Source organism: Populus nigra, chromosome 10 (genome assembly GCF_951802175.1).
Source record: "Populus nigra chromosome 10, ddPopNigr1.1, whole genome shotgun sequence".
Classification (NCBI taxonomy): Eukaryota; Viridiplantae; Streptophyta; class Magnoliopsida; order Malpighiales; family Salicaceae; genus Populus; species Populus nigra.
In genome coordinates, this window is record NC_084861.1 from 10182684 (window position 1) to 10209781 (window position 27098).

The window sequence follows — 27098 nt, forward strand, 5'->3', positions numbered from 1 at the left end:
GAACAATAACAGTTAAAAAAGCACCCAAAGTTTTTTTTTTTTTTTTAAAGTAAAGCGTTTTAAGAAGATATCAGGATAAGAGTCAAAATATGATCTCAATATGATGTCTGGTCAATGTTTGTATATCTAGCTGATGAGAATGTCTTTAAGATAGGAGTAGCATTTGTGGGCAGAGAGGGGCACATGAAGGAAACAATTACAGTTCTCCATGAAAGAATTTGTCAAATTCCTAGGCCAACAGAATCACGACAACCCATTAAAAGACCAGAAAAGACAAACTATGATCTGTAAATTACACAAGCAAGGCTACCTGCCCTTGGGATTTGTACTCATTATAAGGTCGAAGCAAATTATCAGCACTGATAACACGAGGCAACCTCTGGCGGAGCAGTTGTTCCTCTGAGGTTATAGCTGATGTTATCTTCATTCTCATAGCATTGGCCCCTTCCGTGGTTTTGGACAAAAGATCCAAAACCCCACTGACTGGCTGAGCAGCTGCACCTATTATTCCTTTTCCAACTCCCTGAACAAAACCCTCAACACCTGAATTTTTTGCACCTTCAAGAGGCTTTGTTAGAATACCGGTAACTCCTCTAAAGAGGCCTTTTGCTAGTGCTCCGCCTCCCTCCCTAATGACATCACCAAGAGCCTCTACACCTTTGTTCTCCTGGAAGACAAATGTAAATTTCAAAATTCCAGAATTTAATTAAAAGATAGTACAAGGATATATCAGCCGGGACAAAGCAAAAACATGCAAACAGGAACAGTATCAGGATGGGTATGAGAAAGCCTTCAGTCTCAGCCAAATTTTGATACACTGGCACCCACCCTGCCTCAAGGATAGGGGGGCATAAATTTTTTCTTAAAATTCACCCCTATGCTCCATCCACTCCACCCCTATGCTTTACCACACTCCATCTAATGAGAAAATAAATAAATGAAGATCAGTGATATAAAAAAAAACCCAGAAGCTTCCTTTGCAGGTGCCATGGCAGACTTGCTGGAGAAGCCTGATTACTTTATGTTATGCTAAAAGCAATATGAAGGAATAAGAAGAATAACTCCATATACACCATGATTCACATGGCCCGTTTCTTCCATGTATATTGTACATTGCTTGGGATTCCTACTCAAATTCATATCAGATGGACCAGTAAATGGACGCTTCATCCATGAAAAAACAACATAGATGGTGCCAATCATTCAGAATATGGTGTTAATAATTAACCTTATTATGTTCTTGATCTAGGGAAATGCCTCTTAACTCAAACGGAACAATCAAGAGAAGAGAAATCAAAATTTTATAGCAGACCTGTCTCTGTCGACTTTGGATGAATTTTTTATCCATCGATAAGGCAGCTACACCTTTACTCATATGTCCAAGTGCACTGCTTGCATTGCCCAATATATCAACACCAGAGAGCAGTTGAAGAGGTTGGCGAAGTAGATCCTTTTTTATGTTTGAGACAGCAATACCTATCATAGTACTCTGTCTCATGCACATATTCTCATTAAATCTTTGATTTAATCTCACCTGATCAACACAAAAAAGCAAGTCATATTCAGCATTTCAGTCATAATAATCTGCAAAAAGGCATGCAAAACAGAATTAATTTTTCATGTTGAGAACAAAAAATTGACATGAATGGATAGCAGAACAAAGTAGCACCTTGATGGATATTCCAAACACAAGTGCTAAGCTTAATGGACAGGCACAGTGCCATATATTCGAGGCAGTGGCACAACAATAATCCACCACAAAAAAACTGAGCCCATTTTAGCAAGAGCAGTAAAGCACAAATGGATTGAACTATCAATAATTGTGCTATGAATTTTGAAACAAGATTTGGATCATTGAAACTAATTCAGCATTCTAATCTTGGATCAGTACTCGAGGTACTAGTCATACATGCTAGTACCTCGAGTATGAAACTAATTCAGCATTCAAAATTCAGGGACTTCAACAGTCAACATTAAAAGAAGATCTCAGAACTTAGAAATAGAGGAACAATTGAATCACTTACAGGCATATTTTCAGTGTTGCCCAAAGCAGTCATCAAGGATAACCAGAACCCGAGTACTCCTCTTGGCCTTTGACTAGGTGACATGGCCATTGAAACTTTGAAACGAACTTCTGAGATGTTGAGAACACTGTATTTGCAAGAATATTAGATAAATTAAGTTTGGTCTGTGCAAAAGCTAAGTTTCAAGACAGGTTTTTGCATACCCAATATGAATAATTGGATCAACCGACACAGCAGTTGTTTTTGTATCATATAACCTACTGAGGTTGACCTGCTGGATCATCTCATGAAGGCGCCAAATGATAGGTTCATGGATGTTTATTATGAAAGCAGAACTTTCAGGTCCCTGTTAAAAGCAGCGAGTGAATCATTATCTATATCTACAAAGAATAATGTGAAAGTTAACACAATTAAGGTCAAGCAGACTCACAGAGAAACCAATATAGGGATAGAGACATAAATCTAAAGATCCATTTGATTGCATTGTCATGGAAAACTTCAATACATAGTCTCTATCCTCCCCAACTTTCTGAGGTCTGAAGAGAACTGGCATTGGAGTTAATGGTAACTGGTTATCCACTTGTATTCCATGCACTCTTAGATTCAACCTATAAGAGTAAACAATACAGCAGTTGGTATTTTAATCATTACCCTCCATCAGTTGGAAATTAATTTGGCCAAGAAATATTTACAAATGTTAAAACCACCAGAAGAATAAACTATGCTTTCAACTTTCCAATTCCAATTGTTGACAAATAAGTACACAATCTACAAACTCCTAATGCTAGTGACCAGAAACTATACACAGGAAAAATTTCTGAGAAATGTTAATAATGCCAAAGCATAACTTTTCAATTCTAATTGTTGAAAAATAAGTACATAATCTACACACTCCTAATACTAATGATAAAGAAAGTATACAGGGAAAAATTTCTCAGAAACTTCAATGATGTCATCAAAAAATCACTAAGCTAGGCATCCACTTGGAGCTTTTGGATATAAATAGTTATACCCTGTTCAAGCTTTATAATCTACACAATCCTAGAAGCAATAAAACCTTTAGTCAAAGATTATGCGACAAAATTGCATAACAAGTACAGATGCACTTCAGGGCACTCTAAACCTGGAGTCATTTGGACGTCCATGAACATCACAAAGGAACCTCTAAAACCATTGTGTATTCAACAATAAGAATCAACAATTAAATGCCACCAGTACTTTAGGGGAGCACAACTAAAGAGTTACTGGCAACAATCAGACTAATAGTTTAGTCATTTTGATGTCTCAACCACTATTTCATAACTTTGCTACTAGGTATGTATGCTAATGAAAATTCTTTGGGAGAGAAGTGTTAACTAAACAACCAAGCATGCATTCAGAATTTCTTGAAACAAGAATATAAGCTCTTGTTAACCCGTGATGCTTTACTTTGTAAGACTACATTGAAAATGGCAACCTGACTACAGAATAAAAAATCAATTCAAAGACTGTCTTACCTACTAAACCCAGACCCCAAACCAGTAGAATATGCTAAAAGAAGATTCTGGACAGAAAGATATAAAATCTCCTCAGGTGTGTGGTCAATAACAGATATTCCAAGCTCAGCAAGCTCAAGAACAACATGAAATTCACAACCTGTGGACGATGGCAACTGCTGTTGTAGAGAGTCATTTCCACAAAGTTGTGATAATGGCGGTTGGACTCTTCTACCAGTAATTGGAAGTTCATTTTCTGGCATCCAGTCACTGATCCTAACAATATTCATTTTGTCTTCTTTTAGAACAGTAACCCGTAATGGTCTAACAGGCTGACCCTCTGCATGATTGGGCTGGTGATCAAGAATCTCATCGATATTGTATTTCAATGATTTTGATGAATCTGTTCCATCAACTAAAAGTTCCAATAATCTTGGTCTACCAAAGTCTTCCCATAAGAAAGAAGCAGCTGCATTTGGAAGAAGAAGCTTCCATGATTCACTGGGACCATCCGCTTGCCGAAAGCGAATGGGTAAAAAGAACGAATGATTTTCAATCCTGTTACAAGAACTTGATTGTTAACATGATTAAAAATCTTTATAACTTGACGAATTATAACTCTTGGCAAACCATATTAAAAGAAAAACCACTTTTAATAACCAAAAACACTAATTTTCCATATTTTCATATCAGTAGGCAAAGTTGTTCGGAAAGTTCTGCCAGAACAAACTAATCCAAGGCATTCCAAATAATTATATTATCCAAGTAATTGCATGGACTCTACAAGGCTATAGAACCTCAAAATAACAAGAACAGACAGGAAAAGCTGGATAAGAGAAATATGTGAGTATATATAATAACCTGTAAGGACTGGACAAAGAATTTGGGCGGAAAATAACTTCATATTGTGATATCTTTGTGCCACTTCTTACTTGTACCCTCAGCTGCATTTGATCATCTCCCGAATCTTTCTCCAAGGATATTCGCATCATTCCTTCATTACAAATACTAAATGGAGTGCTCCATTTGTATCCATCCACTCGCAACTGAAATACAAAAATCCAAGGATTTATTACTTTATACATCTGCATTACCAGTGAAGAGCAATATTTTATTTTGTACAAACCTTCAACAGCTCAACATCAGCAGAAGAGTGCCATCCAAAGGGTTTTGGAGCATCAGCGGGGTGAATCCATTCCACCAGCTGGGAACCGCATTGCTGCAGGCAGAGACTGAAACCCAGCCTATTGATGAACAAGGTGTGTGGCTGAATATGAAGAACCTGAGTATCATCCCAATTACGAGCTGTTAACTAAAAATTGAATCATCGTTTCTGAAAACATTAACAGTTTATCATAACTTCTTGTTCCTGAAGATAATGCAAATTTTCACTTTTTTTGCTGTCATTATGTAGTTCTCAGGTTTTTAACCTTGAAGATGCAATCAGAACTTTACTTGCGTGAGTTATTTATTTACCTCTGAGGATTATCAGATCATCTAAAGCTGGAGGCTACAGACCATGTTGGAAGGTAATTTATCAAACCAGGCAGGACTAGATTGGAAGGTCATTTATCAAACCAAGCAGGTGCTCATATTTGGTCCTAGATTGCAAGTAAAAATTTGCTAATTCGAGTACAGGAAAAGATTGCTTCTAAGAGATAGATGGAAAGTTGCTGTCACGCATGCTCCCCCGGGCAATACCAATACACATCTGAATCCAACACTGGATGTCATTGGCAACTGTGCTGGGTATAAGCACAACAATCCAATGTGGAAACAACAAAACAAATGAAGGGGCCTAGCATGTTGGGGAACAACAACAGGTAGAACCTAGGTTCCCTCAATAATGTTGTATCAACTTATCAAAAGATTTCATGATCTAAATCTGAAATGCGATCTGGATGTACTGTAACATGGCTATCTTAATAGAAATAAATGATGGCATGGTTTTACTTAATACTAAAATACTTTCCAAATTTATGGACTTGTTTTCAAAGAAGCCAACTAACACCGAAAAGCATGACATGTATCTTTGAGTGCTAAAAAAACAAATGCCATAATCTAGGACAACCTTTGTTCTGTCTGAGGTCTTCAGTAATGCTGAAAGCTTGAAGTAAGATCCATCAGAACCAAATGCCTTTATGCCAACCCTTTCCTGAAAGAGACTACATAGCATCACAAACTAAGAAAAATTTGAAGCAGCAGAAGATGAATAGGAATCCTTGATCATAAAGTTAATTTAACTGTCGACCTAAATCACCTTCTTTTCCAGCTCGAGAAAAGAAATCCCAGGACTATAGATCTCAGAATGATGGATAGCTACTGCAAGGCCCAAACGTGGAGACAGGTATGCATCTTTTTGAGATGGAAACAACATAATCCCACTCCGACCAGCAGTGTCTTGAGGAGAAAGCATGCTCGGTATCGGGCTGGTATCCTCAATCACTTCAAGTACTTGAACATTTCTCTTTGTGCCAAATCTCCTTTCCATGGAGTTTGTGGGATTTTTAAAGGCAGCTTTCACAGTCTTAACTGTCTCTAATGGCTCAATCTCTACCACTCGATATGATAATGGTAGAGATGAATCATTTACGATCCAATATGGTACAAATAACCTAATTGTTTTAGGAGCTGAAGTGGTTCCTCCCATGTCTCGTTCAATGCTCACACGCAGTCTCCTGCACCGACAACAATTATAGAAAATGTGAAATATCGAAAAAGCCAAAAATATCATGATAATTGAAGAGCCATATTCTGTAAGCTATAGTACAACATGCCAAGGCACAACATGGAAATATCATCAATTCATCAAAAAACAAAACTGACAACATTGAAAGGTAGTTTTTGTTTCTCTACTAATTCATAGGAGTATTATTTTATGTGCTCTTCAAAATAAAGAGAGGAAGGCAGGATAACAGGTTCTGATTGCACCAGAAGGATGTACCAATAACAAGTGTTAAAAGTAATGTTAAAGCATCAGAATGTAAGATATTCCCAAACCCATCAACAAATTGATCAGTTCAACCCTGCCTTGTTTCCAAACAACATGTCATGTGGTTACATAAATAAGGCCAGATTCATGAACACTTGTTCAATTGCAGCTTTGAAATAATTGGTTATGTAGGCTTCATATCTAACACACTGTTCTAATAGAATCCTATATTTTAAGAAATGAAATGCATGTTGACCTTAAATAGTCACTTAATCTAAAGAAACGTGCAAGGAATCTTTTTCTTCTGTTCTCCTTTTTTGAATGGAACCTTGATTGAAAAAAAGGTAACAAAATAACTTTACAAAATTACAGTCCAGTATATACTAATATACCAGTCTAAAAATTAGAAATGATTGGAAGAGAACAAATAAAGAACAAAAGGTAGAACCGTTGACTCAAACTAATCAGAGTAGACTAATTTCAATCATGCATTCTTTTTCCCACAGTGAAAGCAAAAATTTGTTACATGATAGGAGCTCGACAATGGATGAATGAAGTGGTTATAAATAAAATCTAGCACAATATATCAACACTTTCAATCATGCATTCTTTTTCCAACGGTGAAAGAAAAAATTGTTATATGATAAGAACTTGACAGTGTATGGATTGCATGATAGGAACTTGAATATGTATGGATCAAGTGGTTATAAATAAAATGCAGCACAACGTTTCAACACTGCATCCACCCAATCTGCATGACTATAAACAAAAACCAAGTCAAATGCAATACATCACAAACCTTTTACTTTGTTGGTGGACCATCCAGAATGATGAGATTTGGCCACTGGAACCAAGATCCAGCACGAGGGCAGGATCCTGCCAATAAGAATATGAACTGTAAACATCTCACATAACAGAATTTTTAATCTAAAGAATACAAGGTTAAACAACATATTTTTTTAACTGAGTTTCAGATGCAAAGAGTGCACTTATGTGGACAGATACATACCTTTTCAAGAACCCAACCACCCTGGAGAAGCAATGTAAGATAGACAGATTTACGGATATCAGCTGAATATACATGTATGCTCTGGCGTGAAGAGATTATACCATGTTGCCGCTCAATGCAACTCCCTTCTTTTCCCTTTTCCCAAACTTTAAATTCTGCTGCACAAGGAAGTTGGTTTTCCAGCTTCAATGGGGAGTTAATAGATATTCTCCAATCATAAACAGGAGAATTTAATTCAGTGTGGAGGATTGAAGCATCAGCACCCACACTGAGCCAAAATTCTGCACTTCCACTACTTGGGCGACAATGGAAAAGAACATCCTTCTTCTCCAGCTGATTCAGCATAAAAGCATTTGGCATTTTTCTTTGCTGCTTTGAAGTATTTTGTCTTGCAAGCAAGCCTTGATCACTGAAAGGTTGATCCTTCTCAAACATGTAGTCAGAAACGAAAGCAACTGCTTGGCCCCATACATATTCAGGCTGAGAATGATCAGCACAAGGACGTACTAGTAAACACAGATCAGAATTTTTGGATATGCTCCTCCATGGTAAAACAGATGATGATCCAGGATTTATGGAAATAAAATCACTGTTCACGCTATTTGATCCTTCCCCAGTTAATTGTTGCCTCCTGCGAATCCAACGCCTTCGGCGCACGACATTATGAGCAGATTTATATGACTTTGAAGCTGGAGGCCACTTCAATGTATGGAAGTCAGGACCATATGTCCAACCATCATCATCAACAGGTACAGATTTATCAATAATCCATGTAGATGTCCATTGCCATCCAGTTGGAAGGTGAGGTTCAAAAAAATCCTTCAAAATAAAGAACGAAGGATGAGCATGCACACTGTATAGGCAAAATTAAATGGTTACTCAACAAACATACACACCTTTGATGAACACGAGAAGTCCCTGGTGCTCCATCGCCCTGGGCCAGTACTTCGAAAACCAGGCAACTTGTTACCCCAACCAGAAATTGGGTGATAACTTTGATTCTCGAATATCTCTTCTATCACAATGTTCAATTTACTTGTTCCTAGAGATGGATCACGGCCATGAACCAAAGACACATGGCAAATAGAAATATCCAATTTAACATCAGAATCATTTACTACGATTGCAAGACCCCTAAAAATTACATGTTTCTTGCCATTTTTTATGACAACCTCCATGGCAAGAAATTCATCATGTAGTAATTTGGGTACCACAGACAGTGGAAGTAACGACCGAACACTCTCCCATGCACCTTCCGGGTTAAGCCTGATCCAAAAACCGACATCTCTATTACGAGATAGCTCAGTTTCTTTATCTCTCTGAAAGTTTGCTGCCAGATTCCTCTCAAAATATGTAGTAGAAACTAACAGATGACCCCTTTCAAGCATTTGTTCAACATCATCATGTGGAGCCTGAAAGAATGACAAAAAGAAAACAGAATAACCACCAACATAGAAGGTATACATGTAACTGTACCAAACACAGAATTATGAATAAGCATAGCTCACCCTTCTTCTTAATGGGCATGACATAACATTCTGAAATTCATGTGGTTGATTTAGCATTCTTGCAGAAGCCACCTTCTTCAACATGACTGCTCCTTGTCCAACAGGAAGGGAGAGGGCACCTACAACTTCACCTGCATCATAAGTGTTCATAATCATTTCTGCTGACCAAAAATTTCATTTGACAAAAAGCATAAAACAAGACAGAAGGAAATGAAATCTTGACCGCTGTAGCTTACTGCACAAAGAATTCTAGAATAGAGATAATTCACTTGGTATGGACAACATCACAATTATTAAACATGTCTAGAAATACAGGATTACAAAGAACAAATCTACAAACAGCAAAGGCATATTAAAACACTGTACACTGAAAGAGTCTAAGGAGACAAATGATTAAGAGGATAAATGAATCAGAGAAAACAACCATGGGATTGATCATCCAGTAACTGAAAGTTAAAATTTTCCAAGTGCCTTATCCTTTATTTCAAAATAAACAGAGCAATCGAATCAGCAGCCCAAGCAATGAGCACAAAACAAGAATCAGATTCTTTCATGCATAATAAACTTATGGGGAGAAAGCTCTAGTTAAGAGGTTAATCTGCCATCAAAACATACCCTTTCCAGCTTTTGCTGCAAGATTTGTCACCTCCACTTCTAACTTAGCCACTCCCTGCTACATTCACCAAAACAATTCCATAAAATAACTTCCATAGCTGTTGAAAAGTTCAAAACAGAAAAAATACAAAGAAAAAGGGAAACATCGATAACGTACATGAATAGTAGTAACAGAAAAAAAAGGTTTGAGATGCAATGGAAATAAATGTTTGACATCCATGATAAGAATAATGTTGGATAACCCTACCCAAAAAGAAAGAAAGAAAAGAAATATTAACAAGCAAAGAATAAATAAAGCTCGCTCCCCGGTTGATATTATCACAAAGGAAAAGAAGGATGGGTGTAGCTTATAGAAACTTGACCGTGCTTCGATGAGTATTGGTCAGTATACAAATGCTTATGCACCTTCAGTATCAAATCTAAATGAGCTTTACAAATACAAATGCCTTGGACCCACACACATGTAAATTTTCAACAGACACAAATAAAAGTAAAAGTTATTCATCACAAATTTATTTGAATTTCACCAAGCCCAAATCTATGAAGGGCCAAAACTGCGACATTGCCAAAAAATGAGAGAAGAAAAAAAGAAAGTTGATAGATCTATAATTGTTTCACCTTGACATTCTATTCTAAGTAACAACAATACATCATGAAGTGAGAATGGTTGACAAAATTCAACTATCAGCACAAATGCTCCAAACAATAATCATAAATATGCTAAAAAACTGCCACTGTGAAAAAGAGTGATTCAAGGAAAATGCAATCATTTATAATTAGGAGTGAGAAAAGCAGAGCTAAGGTTGTGTTTGGTACCCTTTTAAAAATGGGTGAATTATGAATTTGAGGAAAGAGAGAAATTGCAAGGTTAAAGACAGAAAAGATGGGATATAAATTTAAGGAAGAGAAAAAAGGCAAGACAAATCCCCTCCCCCACCCAACCGAAAAAGAACCTTTCACTCCTCCCTTATGAAGGATAAATTTACTCTACATTTTGCACTGATTGGGGGATAGTTTTTTAACTCCTTAAGAATTTCCCTTCTACAAATTTGGCACCTAACAAAATTAATAGTTTCCCTTGTAATATTTAACCCCTTACACACATACCGTACACACCCTAAATTGTGATAGAACCCTTGATTTAATTCACCTATAAAGAAGGTGTCCCAAAGTAAAGGATATAACTCAACTCTGATACTGCATGCAGGGATGGGGGGTTGGGTGGGAATCGGCTGCTTTACCAACAAACAAAACAAGGCTGAGGTATTAGGGCCCAAAATTCATCCCAAGATTGTCACTAATTGTAGCATTAAGTAAATAGAAGAAACAATCCATGGATGCTCAGAACATATAAATCTAAACCTTACAAAATGACTATTTTCTGCACCATTCCCAAACTGGTGGCTGTTAGTCATCTACAATGGCAGATCAATAGCAACATGTGTTTCAGACTTTAAGAACAGATTTGAAAAGCATGGAATGAACAAATCAAACCATGATATACCTTTCGAGGAATTTCAAATATGAAAAGTTCATTCCACTTTGCAGTGGCACTACTGATTTCATGTTCTCTTGGAAGCAAAGGCTTCACACATTTTGTCCTCACACTCTGAGGAAAGAGCTTTTGCTGGTCTGTTGCCTGACTATCAACAACAAGGCGCACAGCACAGAAGAATTTGTGACTGTTACCATCATCAACAATGGGCAAACCCTGCAAGAAGTAGGAAGGCTCATCTTTACTTCCCCAAAACAGTAATAAAAATATACAACCATAAAGTGTAGAATGAACTAAAAAAATTTCAGCAACTGTAACCTTGGCTTCAAGTATTTGAATGGCAACATAGCAGCGTGCTTCCCTAGATCTATCCACAACCTTTAGATTGTCTGAAAATGTTGGAGGTGGGATCCACACAAAAGTACAGTCATCATTGTGTAGTTGACTGACTGCATCTGTATTGTCCTCAATTTGTTTCAGATAAAGATCACACCCTAGTTTATTTTCGATTATTACAGTCTGAAAATCATCTTCATCCAAGGCAGAAAAAGTTTGGTCCTCTTCATGTTTAAGATGACAGCCAGCTTCCTGAAAAAAGCAAGTTAATACCATCTAGAAAGCATATGTTTGTGCATCAAAATATGATCAACTCGTGACACTACAAAAACATCAAAGAAGAAAAACATTTGCACCTCAATTAGCTTCACTGCTTTCTGATCAAGTTCTAACTGTTTTCTCCAAGAGAGCATGGTCCCTATAAAAGTTTCAAGATTTGCTGCACTGACATTTATGTTCATGATACTGGTTGCAGCGACCCGTACTTTCTTTGCAATTCTTGATGGTGGATGTACATTGTTATCATATGTTTCCAACCTTGAAAGTAGAATGGGATAATATCAAAGGAAGGGCAAGATCAGCTAAAACAAGTGTGAATCAAAACTACATGATAATAATAGCTATAAAAAGATTACTTGAATATTCCATCAAATGGCTCCACCAGTGGCTCCCATGCTTCTAACTGAGCATTGAAGGTTGAAGCAGCAATAGAGGAAATTAGAACAGCATTCATTGCCTCTAGACGACCATGTGTTGCAAGCTTGATATTGGTTATGGTAACATCAAATAGAGGTGTCATCTGGAAATTCCAAACTTATCATAAGAATAGACTAAAATGAAAAAAAAAAAAACAAATTCTTTAGAGCAATGTCTAGCATAATTTATTTTGAAGAATTCATGTACCATTCCACATAGGCTGTCTAAAACAGTAATGGAGAAGCATCCTAGCTTGATATCAGCAGTTACATTTTCCCGTGATTTTGGCTTCACAGAATCAGCGATTGTGAATGCCAACCGGCTCGATGGCTTTTTAAGATCCATACGGGCAAGGAAAGTGCATGCCTACAAAAACACGGGAAATGATAAACATTATAATTTCCTTCACACTAGAAAAGGTTTAAAAAGGATCAAAACGATAAGTTGGAAAGACTACGGATTCTGAAATTTTAAGCACAAAATTTTGACATAAAATTTGTTGAAAAACACCAAGATCTCCACATCCACACATGAAAATGAGAAATTTAGACAAGTAGGTCATTTTTGCTTTCAAGTTAACCTGATTTTCGATTTTCCAAATGCTCCAGCACTGAGATGCTTTTGTGCTTGGATATCTTGAAATAGGCACCTCAATAATATTAGCTTGGTTCACAATATCCAACCTCGGGCAACAAAATGAATTCAAGAGTGGTGCTTCATCTGTTCTGGTGACAACACATCCTAGTGAAGCATAACCAGGAGGAGCAATTGGATACCAGAAGAAGACTTCATCAAATCCTTTCCCAACAATATTGGCCACTTTAGTGAACTGGACAGGCTTTGAGGAGATTTCAGGATCGCCAATCTTGAATATTATGCCCAGGGCAGGAGGTTCTGAGCTGGAAGAAAGAAAAGGTAGTTCCTCCATTTCATTAGTGGAAACTCATGAAAACGGAGATCAATCGACAAGGAAATTTGACAAATGAAATGCATAAAAAATTGTCTGACCCTTCAGTTATGCAATCTCCTAGTATGGCATAACCTGGACATGCAATAGGTCGCCATATTGAGACAGGTCGACGGATCTCACTACCTTTGTCCCACCATATTCTCTCAAAGTTTGGAGTTGACACATACGAGTTAGTTGCTTTTGAAATTGATCTAATAATGTCCCATCCAGATGAATTAGCACTATTGTTACTTGTTTGACTTCCATGGTCATGTTCATCAGCCAAATCTGATACTGCATCTCTAGATAACGATTGATTTCGGATTGAGTTCCATAGAAGAAGATGATTCAGGTCACCACCGCTATCTCTAGGAGGGTATTCAGTAGAAGAATGGACATAAAAAGATGCAATGACATTGTCTAGACGCCATATGCTCAAACCAGATGCAGACTGAGGATTTGGTGCAGAACTAAAAATGCATTCTGAATATGTTGAAGATGCTACAAGGTCGGTTCGTAGGCAATAAACAATGTGAGTCGGTGGCGGTTCGCATCCTACATGTGCTACACATCCCAATGCTGTGTAACCAGGAGGTGCAACAGGCACCCATAGAGAACAATCACAATCAAAACCAGAATGGCTTTCACCTCCAAACCCTTGAATACCAGGTAATAAGGAAATGAAATTGAACCCAACAGGTTTTTGCACACGGCCATATGCATTACTCACAGCCATGACTGCCTGTGAAGGAGGAATTGGCCTGATACATGAAAATAACCAAAATTAGGAAAACATGATATAAAAGAACAGTGTTTATGTTCAGGCATATCAAAAACATTACTAGAAGAAAATGGAGAAATTATGATGAAGCATTAGTGTTACCATTTTATAATCTTCTTTAGAAAAAAAATACTTATTGAAGATAGGTGAATGAAATGCTTGGCAAAACTAGAGGGATGGGTGTAAGTACAAGTTCATACCAAGTCAAAGGTAAAATAGAAAATTTACAGTAGTCATCAGCAATAGTAAAATTCTATAGCGAATCTTCATGGAGTAAAACATGTTGTTGACAGTAAAATCAGAAGTATCAAAAGTAACTTAGTGAAAAGGAGGGAAAAGATGATTGAAATGAGAACATCACAGAAAAAATGAATTAGCCAACTATTGTGGAGTTTAGAGAAATAATTATGAAAGCTGATGCAATCCCTGATATGCTTCAGTGTTTTCTGAACTGATGGGTTGATTTGTGTAACATTTTTACAGGTTTTGGACATATTGTATAATATCTTTAACTTAACAGGTGAAAGACATTTGAAAACATATGATAAAAATTCATATTTTTCTAGCAACAGAGTTTTAGGACAACAGGTTGAAGTTTAGAAATGTAAAAGGAATATTCCCCAGAACATAACATAGAACCTGTGCTTATCCTTGACAGTCAGGAGTTATGTGACATGTTTGCTTTTGACATATTTCAAATATACCCAGTTGAACAGTTAAAGCCAATCAACAGGGGGGGAATATTCTTCCAAGTAACTTAACAATTCAATCAGCAGTACTTGGAATAGAACTACAAAAAACTATGATACATGCAAATAGGATGTACCCTACCAAGAAAATCCTAACAGTAATGGAGAAAATACAAGTCGCAAGTCCACTGAGATTACATGTTCTTCTTAGTAGTCAATCACTATAATGTAAAGAAAAGGAATAAAAGAAAAACTTAGAATCCTACGAACATTCAGCCATACTGGACTACACAAACAAAATAAAACTTTAAAAGCCACTTAATGTTACCTTGATGTCACACAATCTCCCAGTATAACATAATTTGATGGAGGGTGAGGCCTCCAAAAAGTAAGGTGATTATAAGGGCCATTTTCTGCACAAATATACCCCAAATGTAGATAAGAGCATCAAAGAGTCAAAGTCTTGAACAAAAAGGAACTATAATTCCATGGAAAAAGCTAAAATAGTGATATCAGAAGATAAATAATCAAACTATCTATGGAAAAAGCTATAACAGTAATATCAGAATATAAACAATCAAACTACTTCAATAGTTCAAGGACAACCTCTAGGGGAGACCCAAACTCGGTCAAAGTTGGAGCAAGGTGCCAGGGGAATCGCATTTCCAAATTGAAATGCTGTAGTAGCTTGATTCAGCAAGTTAAGCAGAAGAGAAATGACACTCAATGAAAGATGCACACATATATCCGTTGATATCAGAGACATGTTCGTTTTCTCTTTAACAGAGGTATATCCTCCTGAAATATCCACTGGATCAAGAATCATGAGACCAGAACCAGCCTCAACAGTCAGATCTTTCACGAGGGCTCTAATCCAGATATCATTTTCTTTGGATGCATACCTGTTAACAAAAACAGAGATTCAATACATAAAAAGTACAGCTCAGTTAGTAGTCATATTGCTTCGCAATATGATTACCATCACAAAGCATAGTGGTGGAGGGGGGGAGAAGCGGGGAGGAATTTGTTATCATGCTAAAATATATTTGCTAGTTGTAACTATCATCAGTAAGAGTACTTTTATAAACAGTTATCTGAATATCAATGTAACAGTTGAGATTTTAAATTTCGAATCGATACTTAACCCACATTGCTTTAGAAAAACAGAAATTGAACAAAAAGGGACTGATTTCTTCGCTTACAAGTATGGAGCATGGAGCAAAAATGGTCACCAGTTCAACACTAAAGGATGGAGAACATAAAAAAGAAATCCTGAGGCATGGACATCAAAACACACACACAAAAGAAGTGCATCTAAGAAAAAAGAAACAAGGCTTTTTTGCAAACTGGTTTTATTAATTAGCTTCCAAACAAACTGAAACATACAAAAAAAGGTTGCAAAGAAATAAACAGGCCATTCTTACATGAAGCTCAAATCCATTTTTGCTCTTAGGAGCTTTTCGCCATATGAAGAATCATCCAGTGAAGATTTTGTACCATCATAGAAAGTGAACTCTGGAAAAACAACCTAAACATGGACACAAACATTGCAAATGAAATAGGTCAGATCACAACAGAAAGAATTGGATAACCACAATTGATTCATTATTACTAAGAAACATCATCAAAATGATTCTATGCAGAAGACCTTACACCTTATAATCATCCTATTACAGCAAGAAACTCCACTAAACAATTTGTTTAGCAAAAATTTCAGGGAGATCGTGTAACCACCCCTTAGATGTCCTATTTTTCTTTGAACTAAGGAGAAACCCTCACTTGTCAATCAGAGGGTAATGGTGCAGAAGAATACACAAAAGAAGTTGCTGGCAGCATTCATAATATATAACAACAGACCATATGCCTCTCTTTCCATGTAAAACAACCAGTAACCAAAAAAAAAGGGACCATGAAAAGGTTAAGGGAATTTAAAGCCTAGATGGCAGATTACTATGAGAACAGAAGCTAATAAAACAGCATCAATAAAATAAAATAAAAATACCTGGGATTCAAAAGTGAAACTCTGCAGCCTATTTGAATCGTTTTCAGAATCAGAAGAGTTTAAGACATCTGATTGTTCATGCATGTAATCCAAAATCTTCTTGTCATCATCAGATGAAGAATTGTCTAGCAACGAAATGTCAACACCATCTTCAATGGAGATCGAATAGCTGCTATCATTACTCAAGTATGCATATTTCCTCAAAAGGGAACCATTCTGATGGGCAAAAACAACATGTCAAATAATAATGAAGACAGTAGTCCATCTGGATGTTATTGCAAATAAAGGCAACATCTTAGATACATGTCAACAAAGCAAAAATAAAGGAAATAGAAGTAAAAAAGATAACTAGTTTTGCTTTAATAAATGGATTTTATTTCACAAGTTCAACACAAATGAGTACATGTAACATGTTCAAGCATGAAAAAATGAGAGTCTCAAGCCTATTCTCAAGTTTGACTTTTAATTCTCTTCAAAATCATACATGGACCTGTTGTCAAGAGAAACTTCTTTCTGAGAACACTACATTATGCCTAAAAAAACAGAGAGCAAGCTTTGCAGTAAATAACTAGAGACACAAAACAGTCATAAAAGGTGTGATAGTTTTCAGAGGAGGTGGAAAGTGTAAGCTGAGGTACCTCAATTTTAACATTGACAAACCGCAACCTCTTACCACGTCCAATAACTATAATTGGTCGAGATCTCCCTGAATGGAATTCCTTTGTGTCTGTTTCTTCACTTAAACAGATAATCTTTCCACAACCATCATATGTATATTCATCAACTGTCTTGGCATCTGCTACTAGTTGTCTACTTGGAGACAAGTGAACCACATCCTCACTCTGTTTGTAAACAGATTCAGAAAGCACTATGCTATTGCTTCTGCTAATGGGATCCTTCTTAGGATCAATCAATTCCTCCCTTCCAGTTATAGTTCCCAATGATGGCACAAAATACTCACCCACGGCTAGAAGGAAATCTGGTACAACAAGTACACGTGGCTGCTGAACGCGAACTACAAATGATTGGGAGGAAGGCCTCCATCTATAGTCCATTAGAAACATTGTTGAATTTGGTGCATCAGCCTCGAGGGCATATTCAGAGTTCATTCTCCTAAAGCCACTTCTATTTAGAGAGTATGGGATGTTTCCACCAGAAACTTGTTTGGAAGCATCAGTTGATGATCCAAGCATCAGACGCATTTCAGGTTTTGTATCCGGCTGAATGTCCAAGATAGAAAATTTTGAAATAGTTACATAAAGATCTGTTTCAGGCAATGAAGTCATCCTGTATGATACCCAAAGACCTTCTAGCTGCAAATGCAAACAATCAAACCAGGTTAGTACAAACCACACAACTGGAAATAAGAACAATGTGTGAACACAGACATGTGAAGGGTTCAAATATCTAAATCATTCCAAAGTAAAAATATGAACTATGACACACAACACACCCAAATACAACTGTGCAAATTTGAAGATGTGTATTAATCAACAAAGGTACTCGCCTCAAGACGTGCTAAAGGTGACTCATGAACACCATTACACAACTCCAACAGTGCATAATTAACCTCAACTGCCACTATAGTGACAGTTTGTGAGAGGACTTGACTATTTGTGTTGACCTTATCTACCAGCAGCCGAATTGCATCTTTCGTATCAGATTTGCAGCCACGAAAACTTGGTGGAATCCTTGGCTCTTCAAGTAAATTCAAGCACATGCAATCAACAATAATGCTGTATTCTTTATCAGATATGACTCCACGAAGGAAATCCACCTGCTCAAAACATTGTCCACTCCACGAGAATTACCAAACAGGAGCAACTAAAATACTTCAACGACAATATTTGAAGAAAAAGAGGTCATACTGGATGCAAACATTCCAGAAACAATTGTTACCTTAACTTCAAGAGAGAATGTTGGGACTTTTCTAAAGACATCCCGCAAACTACGGCGCACATAAATATCCAATCCTTGGCCTTCTTGTATCATAGGCTTGCCTAAACAACCGTCAACTCCTACAGACATGTTGATTCCCTGAATCTGAAATTTTAAGACAGGTTAAACTACAATTCAGAAATGGAAATTCTAAATATTGACAGTAAAAATAAGGAAATCTACCTCGGCATGAAGAACATCAATGTGGACAGCTGAAGGATCTTTCTCTGCAGATCCATGCCAACTTAATTCATTTGTCACCTGTAGCTGGCCCAAATCAAGTTGAATGAACCTGCAATTTTCGAAAACATATTTCAAGGGTTATGGAATAACAACAGAAGAACTGCAAAATATTGAAAGCAACAAACTTCCAAAAAAAAAAAAAACCTTGAATCAATGAGCCTATTGTAATAAAAGATTTTGGGGTTTGTTTGGTCTGTTTGGGGTGGGGGGGTGGGGGGGTGGTGGGTGGGAAGGAGGGGAGGGGAGTGGATACCATTAAACATGAACCTTAAACCCTAGAAAAAAAACTTATCCGAGCTCCCATGCACAAATGAGGACAGGGAATTCCAGATCACAGATGGCAAAGCATATACTGTAACTGTGTAGTAAAGCAGTGTTTTTATCACGTTAAATCCACTGATGTTAGCAGCAAACAACTAAATCCAAGCTTATGTATTATTCAGAACAGCAGCCAAGTGCAAACTGTATCAACAAATTGAACTTTTCAATGACTAGACTGCTGCTGCAGAAGTTTCACACGCAATATCTTGCGCCAATAAGAAGTTCTTTGCAAGCACAATCTCTCAGGAATATAATTTCCATTAACAAGAAATTTTCTAAATAGCTAATCAAACGTACTCTTTGCTCATGGAATTCCTAGGAACGATGATAATTGGAGTGTCAAGTGAGAGGTCCAACTTTAATGCGGTAGCTCCATCAATCTCATACTTCTGGATTAGCCACTCAAACCCCCCTACTTTATCGACAAGTTTTATTGCTTCTTCAGTGTTTGGGGTCGCAAGTTCCATAAAGTATGCAGTTATCTGCAGAAACATGTGATCCATACAGCCAAAGCCGTAAGGTAAGAACATCCAATTTTTTCAGGAAAAAGAAGAGAAAATGAAACCAGCAAATAAAACCCATCTACATCACAAGGCAGACCATGAGAGGCTCAATCACTACAAGCACTAGCAGTTCAAATTAATAAACACAGATAGACATGTAAAGAAGATACCAGCACACATGCCATGAACCAAAATAATTGCCAGTTGTATTCCAACTCACCTCCTGGACAAACCTATAGAGGAAAATAATGCATGCAGCAGAAAGTCGGCCACTCAACTTGTAATCATATCCTTCATAATCATCATCTTCAGCACTGTACGAGCTAAAATTGAACTGGAAAAGAAAAAACAATTTACCTATTTTTTCAAAGATACAAAAGATTCATAACTGAAGAAAAAACCATTTTACCCACAAACTATTAGAAGCTATGATAATATTCAAGGTTGCATTGAGGTTAAGGAAGTGAATACCTTGATAAGGGAATCAAGTCCCGGATTACGTAAGTCACAAACCCAACGCCAGCATTGATTAGTTTCTGGTGACATATCACAGAGCCTGAAATTTCCTAACATGCCTTCAATAGAAAGAGAGCTAGGATGGACCTTGATAACCAAACAAATGAAGTCAGAATCACAGCACAGATGTAAGGATCTCGAAAGTAACTATAGAACAACTCTTGGAAAACACAATTTGACAGTCCTTAGAATCTTCTAGCGGGTAATTAAAATTCATGATAGCATTTTAAATCTTACAGTAATTTTGCAGCAAAATTTAAGATAAGAAAGGTTATTAATGATCATAATCTCCTCACCCTGAGATCCAGAACAAAACTTTCTTGCACAAGCATAGCGAGTTGAGAATCATCCTCCTTGTTGAGAAACACAGTGACACTGTCAACATTCATGTTTAAATAGAAAACCACACGATTTTTACCATACCCCAGCAGCCCTTTTATACGACCTGTGACTTCAGTCATTTCTTTCAAGGAAGACTTATCATCTGAGATTTCAGTCATGTTAGTACCACTTTCAGAAGAATCCACATAGCTGAGGTCAAAGCCAAAACCTATTAGAGCAACAAGAGTAGGTCTATTGCAGAAGAATTCTAGTTTGGACATGCGAATGCTCATCTGAAAATTTCAAAGATATATATCATTAAAGCAATTTCAAGCATTAATTAACAAGCAAAACTAAAAATCTGTAATATTCAAGTTTGATACCTGTGTATCTATACCATCATAATCAGGTGAAGAAGAACTTTGCATCGAGAAAGTAACAGACACAAAATCAGAACTATCACTGCCGTGTGCCTCATAAAATATCTCATCAGGAATTGTTTTTCCTTGTAACAGATCTTGCTCAAGAGTAAAGGATTCAGGAGACTCAAATTCTGAAGAGTCATTGGCATCTCCCATAATTCCAAAATGAGAGGCGTCCATTTTTGGTGACCAAATGCCACCATCTGCTAGAGAAAAAAAATCTGGCAAAGCGTCCTTAAAAGTATCCTCCTCATCATGAGATACTATGGGCATCCCCATCCCTAGAGGATCAACATTGTGAGAGGATACAAGAAACTTGTCATTCTTTAGCACCGAGCAGGCTAAATACCGTGGATTTGCAGATTGGCGGCTCTTAAGCTCATCTTTAATTTTTAGGGAATGAAGCTTCATCTTTACTCTAAGATCACCCTCTGCACGAATCATGTGCACCTGCAAAATAATGCACTTTAAAAATGTAGAACCAAGTACTATACAAGGATATTATATCCAACATGAGTAGCTGATCAGGAAAAGACAAGTCTCACAAAAGACGAAAGTAAATCAGACAACTTGACATTTTACCAAGCCAAAAATAACATCCTGTTCTAGCAGTGAGATGCTGACATTTCTGTACACACTTTCAAATATTTTCTCACACACACAAACACATGCATGCTCTCATGCATAGTGAGTGCATATAAAGAACCTAACAATGAATCAGACACCCAGTCAAATTATAACCATTATTGGGGAAAATGAGTTTATCAAACTACTGAAGAAATATGTGAATTATTCATGCCAGATAAAAATAGTGAACAATCTTAATCACATTTCCAACAAGAGATCATTGTTGTGGAGAACAAACAAGCTGCACCAACCTTTCCCCCGCCAGCACGAACCTCGATAATAAGAGTCTCTCCAAGTTCCCCATCAACTTCATCCCCATTCTGCACAATAATAGCATATATGTTCAAATATTCAGTTAATAAAACTTGATGCAACAAGAAAAGACAGGGAACTGCAATAATTACATAAAAGACCCCAACCAGTTAAAAATAGATTTCCTAAAAAATGATTCCCTAACCTTTCCATATATGAATAACTTTGCCTCCACCAGTGCCCCATTGATGACAAGGTCTGCTGTTCTCAGAATTGGTGTTTCAGGTTCTCCAAAGTTCGATGCAATGCCACTTGTTTCTCCAAGCACATCCATTGATGGAGGAGCCTTCATCAAGAATGACTATGAATTAGTGAACTCCTAAAATTTAAACAGGCAAAATTAGTAATTCAGTATAATATTGTTTTCATACAGAAGCTAGATAGGTAGCCTGTATAAGTCCTTTCAACCAACAGGTTTTCTCCTCATCATCCTGAAACTCTAAAATCCAGGTACTAGAAGATTCCAACGCCTGAAAAAATAAAGAATTAACTCATAAAAATGGTAAATCACCATTTCAATGCAGGAAACGGAAAACCAAATAGAACATAAGCATTAATCACATGTCATACAAATTTCATTTTCATTAGCTTTGCCTTCAAAGCTCTGTGAAATTTTTCCACATAAAATTTATCATTTCAAGAGCAAATCTATTCCCGTGTGTGAGAGATACAAAGGGAATGACTTTGGCTCTAATGGGGCTAGAACAAAGGCAGGGCTTGAGCCACTATCATAATCTTCATATGCAAGTTGAAATTTAAGAGATCAGGTTTATTCCTCTTCTATTGACCAGAATTCACAAATTTTCAATCAAACATGGGTATGAGGGTGTCTGCACATGCATGTCAGTGCTGGTGTGTGCATGGGAGAGAGAGATAGGAAATGTTTAGCTTTCTTAGGGTTAAAATCAAAAGGGTGTTTGAGCCACTATCGTAATACTGAGTGTGTGATAAAATTTATTCTTCTGGTTGACCATGGACTTGCACCTTGTCCCATGCCACATGCAACTGTCAAATTATTTTGCTCTGATGTTTGTTTCAGAAAACCAGTCAATACTAAAATCAATCTACAACTATGATTGTCACAGGATAAAAATGAACAATTACCTAGACAAAGATTGGGATGAAGCTATCTCAGAGCACAGCATTAATTTAGAAAAACATGACTTACTTGCTGAATGTCCATTCCCCTGAAACTCACAGCAACACAGAATTGGGAACCACCAACACTTGATGGAGGAACCTCATTTATCTGTCTACCAGCCATGCTGCAGAAATTGAATTTTTATAAAAGTGAAGAACCTCAAGCTCCAAGAGCAATATATTATAATAAAAGTATCACCAACCCACAGCAATTAAACAAACTCAAGGAGGAGAACAATCACAAACCAGAAAGTCATCACATGATGAAACAAAGACTTGATAATAACATATCAATGATAACAAGACTTCAGGAAAGACTATAAGTGATAACAGTAGAAGATTACTAGCAAAGAAAAAATCAAAAAGCCATAACAACAGAAAAGAAACGATTGAAAAGGCAAACCTCAAGTATCGCTGGTAGCTTTGGGACTTCTGAGATTCCATAACATAAAGATATAGTCCAGATAACACAAGAAAACAGGGTTGCCAATGAGCCACAGAATTGCCAATCCCCTGTGCCAATATAAATATTATATGAATGATTAAAATGCTTGAACCCTATGTCCAGCCAGATGAAAGACACAAGGGCATACCCTCCAAACAAGGATTCTAGAATCAGTAGCGAGATCAGCAGAACTCCAAGGAGCAATCTGGGTTTGAAAATTATCGACGGTAGACTGACCATAGTTGTCAACTGTATTGTACAGTATGTTCACCAATTCCATAAGTCTAGAGTATCTTGCTGGTGAAAAGTGAATGCCAAGATTTGGTACTTGAACAGAAATCCGCGTTGAAGGATAACTAGGGTGGTGTGCTTTGATCTTCAATAAACAGTTTGTAAACAAACAACAAAAGAAGAGCTTTTACATCAAGGACAATCCACGACAAAATACAAAAAAAATGAAAGCTAATGTATGTTAAAACAGCAGGTTGACAATTTCATGAATCTGCAATATCTGGGCAATAGACGTAAATGCAAATATGTATTATGGTCGACACCTATGACCATTTAAGGTTAAATCCAGAGCAACTCCTTTTACATTAAACGTGATAACAGGTAATGAAAAAAGTAAATGTTATACCTGGTCAACAATTACAGCCATTCCACACCTATCAATAAGAGAAAAGTAATTGTCAACTTTTTCTGGTTTCTGGGATGTCAGTGACTGGCTATTATGATTTGGCACAACCACTGTGGAGTTGTAGCAGTGAGAATCACAGTCCGTAAAGAAAGCAGCGATATCTCTGCCAGATATGTAGAAACGAGAATATATACTCTGCCTCTTTTCATCAGACTGTGTTTCCTGCAACATTAATATTTATGTCAAGCAAAGCCAAGGTAAGAACTGCTTGAAAAAGGTCATGAAAAGAAGCACACCATAGTGTGTAATGTGAAGTGACCAAAATCCAAAAGAAAATGCATATCACAGTTGGAAGAACTGACTGTCCTCATAGGAACTGTAACTTTTGGAGCATCCAGATCAATGTCAAGGGCAAATCTGGAAAACCAAGAAGATAAATGAATCAACCACTTATCATTTGCTTCCCTCCTCAGATTGAATAAAAGATAGGGCTGACAAAATGAAAGCAACAACATGAAGCCTAAGCTTCTACAAAACCGTCAAAAGCAACTGCATTCCATAAGCTTACATGCATCAAGTAACATTCAAGCAGAAAGCAATTATTTTATGAAGGGAAATATTGTCAGGGTGTTTTTGTAATTTCTTACATACTCTATATAAATATACACGTGCGTGGTGTGGTCTCATGAGTATGACACACAACACTTATCTCCCATTCCTATTTCTTTCCTCTTCTTTCATCCTTTCTTCTTCTTCTTTCTCTATTTTTCAGTTATTTCAATCTAAGAAAACCAACGGAAAAGGTTATTTTTATATCTATTTAACTGTTATTATAGGAAAAACCTTTTTAGTTTCAACAAGTACAAGGAATTTGTCTCCAAAAAAAGCAAAACAAACTTACCAATAAAATGAGGTCAATTTTTTGGTTAAACCTGAACCCATGCCACTTTTTTCCCCATCACAATACCCTAATATAGCTCAACTCAATATCATGGAACAAAAAAATTTAAGCGACTGATTTGGCACATGAGAGGATTTTAGCAGCCCAGCCTCTTAGTATTAATAGAACCAACATATTGTCGCCATGTAGATAAACTACCATATCCACATCCACTGCTTAGACTCGTTCTACATGCATCTGCTGACTCTTCAACATTTTACACCATAATGACTGATCTCAAAGTCATTACCAACCTTCCAATTTATAGACAATATGCACAATATTCGATACATGGGGATTGAAATCCCAAACAACAGCATGTGCAAAAATAATAATTATACAAACAGATGGAGCAACAAAAAATGAATAACAAAGTGAGCGTTAATTGACCTGCTTTGTTCCTCTAATACCATTTGAAATTGCTCTTGCGCTCTTCGAGTCACTTTCTCAATCTTCATCTGCATGTGGCATTGAATGAATAGAGGGTTAATTTACTAACCATGTGGTTTCGTATTCAAGATATTGACATGGATACCTGCAAAGCATTTGCAGTTTCTAATGCAACAGTAGGGCTAACTGCATTACTTCTCCTCACAAACTCAAAAAAGCGATCAAAACTTTCCATTAAAACCTGCAACCAAATAAGAAATGAAGCTTTGTATGGCATGCGCAGTGAATATTGGAAGGGGAAAAAGAGGAGAAAAAATATGAGCAAGTAAGCAAGTAAGCAAATAGTAAAATGCCACCACAAGCATATCAAATCTTGTGCCAAAGGACACTGAGACATCCAACTCAACCAAGAAAAAATATCCATTACTTTCTTTAAAAATCAATTCAATCCGTTCTGTTGCCAAAAACATCCATTGGAAGTCCTTGAATGCGCAACTTGCCAGGTAAGTGTATCCATATAATTTATAAATTTTAAAGAAAAGAGTATCTACTACTTTCTTAAACATCAAAAATCAATTCAATACATTCTTTTGCCAAGAACATCCATTGGAAGTCCTTGAAAGAGCAACTTGGCAGGTAAGTGTATCCATATAATTAACTAAAAAATTTACACGTAAGTTTCAAGTTGGATAAGACGGGGGAATAATCATGAAGAAGCATTATGAACATCTCCAAATGTAAATGACAAGATTGGAGGCCTCTACCACCTCTCTATTCCTTGAAGAAATGCATGTTTATAGTTGATCAAAAACAAATTGAAAAACCAACACAAACTGGAAGCCACTCTTTATAGGCACAGCCAGTGATATAAGTAACAACTACATGCAAATGCTGCAAGCAAAAGTGACCCTCCTTCCCCATCTCTCTCAAAACACTACAAAATTACCGTAACATGGCAAGGCGAAATTGTGGCTGACAACCTCCAGTCAACATTCTCCCCCACTGGGGAATGTACAAAACTGGCAGATAATGCATTCACCTTCTGTTCACTGGAAACGCTCTGGAAAAAAAATGCAAAATGCAATTAGAGAGAAAAAATCAACCTTTAGTCACAGCAACTTTAGTTGCAGCAACAGCCTAACTCCAAATAAAATCAGAATAAAAATCCATAAACACAAGTCAGACAACCAAAATGAGAAATTTCATTCAGAAAGATTTCAAAAACTAAAAACATTGATCAATATTGAAATGAGGCTCTACAATTTACTTTCATATCAGCACTTAATCATGAACTCAAAAATTTACCACATACTATCTCAAATCTTGCACCATAGCGAACAAACCTGTGCAAGTGAACCTTCTGGTGCAGATAAACCATATAATTTTAGGGACACGTCACAGTGGGTAGAGCGATTTTTTAATTTGGTTGAGACTTGAAGCTGCTCAAATCTACCACAGACAATCTCAGTCTGATTTATGTCAATTATCCTGGCAGCAGCCTGCTCAACAGACACAGTCACTAAATACCGAATCATATTCTGCATGTCCTTTCCTGAATGTGGCATTAACTCTTCGTCTGACTGGTAACTAAGCAATTTATTAATTGCAAGCCATTCCTCTTGAGTCAGCTTTTCTTCTCTTAACTGGGATGCTTCAGAAGCATCCCCATCAGAGGCATCTTCAGAATTCGTACGCCTGAGACAAAGGGTAAATCAAAATAAAGGCAAACACACAGAAACAGGAACCATAAGCAAATGTAAGTTTCATTAATACAGATGGTTGAACACAAAATAACAGTAGATAAACAGAAAAAACAACCAAAAGCAAGGTAA

The 27098-nt window shown here is 36.9% G+C and overlaps 1 protein-coding gene across 9 annotated transcripts in view; it reads right to left on the minus strand.

Annotated features, from left to right (window-relative positions):
• LOC133705980 (uncharacterized) overlaps positions 1–27098 on the minus strand; it is a 34621-nt gene that overhangs the window by 1655 nt on the left and 5868 nt on the right. For 5 of the 9 annotated variants that reach the window (XM_062131463.1, XM_062131462.1, XM_062131458.1 and 2 more), the window contains 48 exons: positions 26610–26961; positions 26213–26326; positions 25412–25507; positions 25267–25334; positions 24233–24353; positions 23937–24158; positions 23448–23675; positions 23258–23367; positions 22883–22979; positions 22086–22184; positions 21860–22000; positions 21654–21722; positions 20737–21225; positions 20329–20646; positions 19988–20119; positions 19737–19850; positions 19311–19495; positions 18633–18741; positions 18411–18554; positions 18019–18288; positions 17150–17824; positions 16512–16727; positions 15934–16037; positions 15116–15411; positions 14838–14922; positions 13099–13800; positions 12671–12989; positions 12298–12456; positions 12030–12193; positions 11751–11931; positions 11377–11646; positions 11068–11274; positions 10931–10978; positions 9564–9621; positions 8949–9079; positions 8337–8852; positions 7441–8259; positions 7231–7307; positions 5760–6177; positions 5571–5654; positions 4626–4781; positions 4361–4545; positions 3521–4057; positions 2455–2632; positions 2228–2370; positions 2025–2151; positions 1313–1534; positions 311–667 (listed from right to left, as the gene is read on the minus strand). In XM_062131463.1, the coding sequence (XP_061987447.1) occupies positions 311–667; positions 1313–1534; positions 2025–2151; positions 2228–2370; positions 2455–2632; positions 3521–4057; positions 4361–4545; positions 4626–4781; positions 5571–5654; positions 5760–6177; positions 7231–7307; positions 7441–8259; positions 8337–8852; positions 8949–9079; positions 9564–9621; positions 10931–10978; positions 11068–11274; positions 11377–11646; positions 11751–11931; positions 12030–12193; positions 12298–12456; positions 12671–12989; positions 13099–13800; positions 14838–14922; positions 15116–15411; positions 15934–16037; positions 16512–16727; positions 17150–17824; positions 18019–18288; positions 18411–18554; positions 18633–18741; positions 19311–19495; positions 19737–19850; positions 19988–20119; positions 20329–20646; positions 20737–21225; positions 21654–21722; positions 21860–22000; positions 22086–22184; positions 22883–22979; positions 23258–23367; positions 23448–23675; positions 23937–24158; positions 24233–24353; positions 25267–25334; positions 25412–25507; positions 26213–26326; positions 26610–26961 (10912 nt within the window). The remainder of the gene's footprint in view (positions 1–310; positions 668–1312; positions 1535–2024; positions 2152–2227; positions 2371–2454; positions 2633–3520; positions 4058–4360; positions 4546–4625; positions 4782–5570; positions 5655–5759; positions 6178–7230; positions 7308–7440; positions 8260–8336; positions 8853–8948; positions 9080–9563; positions 9622–10930; positions 10979–11067; positions 11275–11376; positions 11647–11750; positions 11932–12029; positions 12194–12297; positions 12457–12670; positions 12990–13098; positions 13801–14837; positions 14923–15115; positions 15412–15933; positions 16038–16511; positions 16728–17149; positions 17825–18018; positions 18289–18410; positions 18555–18632; positions 18742–19310; positions 19496–19736; positions 19851–19987; positions 20120–20328; positions 20647–20736; positions 21226–21653; positions 21723–21859; positions 22001–22085; positions 22185–22882; positions 22980–23257; positions 23368–23447; positions 23676–23936; positions 24159–24232; positions 24354–25266; positions 25335–25411; positions 25508–26212; positions 26327–26609; positions 26962–27098) is intronic. The other 4 variants (XM_062131466.1, XM_062131465.1, XM_062131461.1 and 1 more) reach the window with 3 other exon arrangements.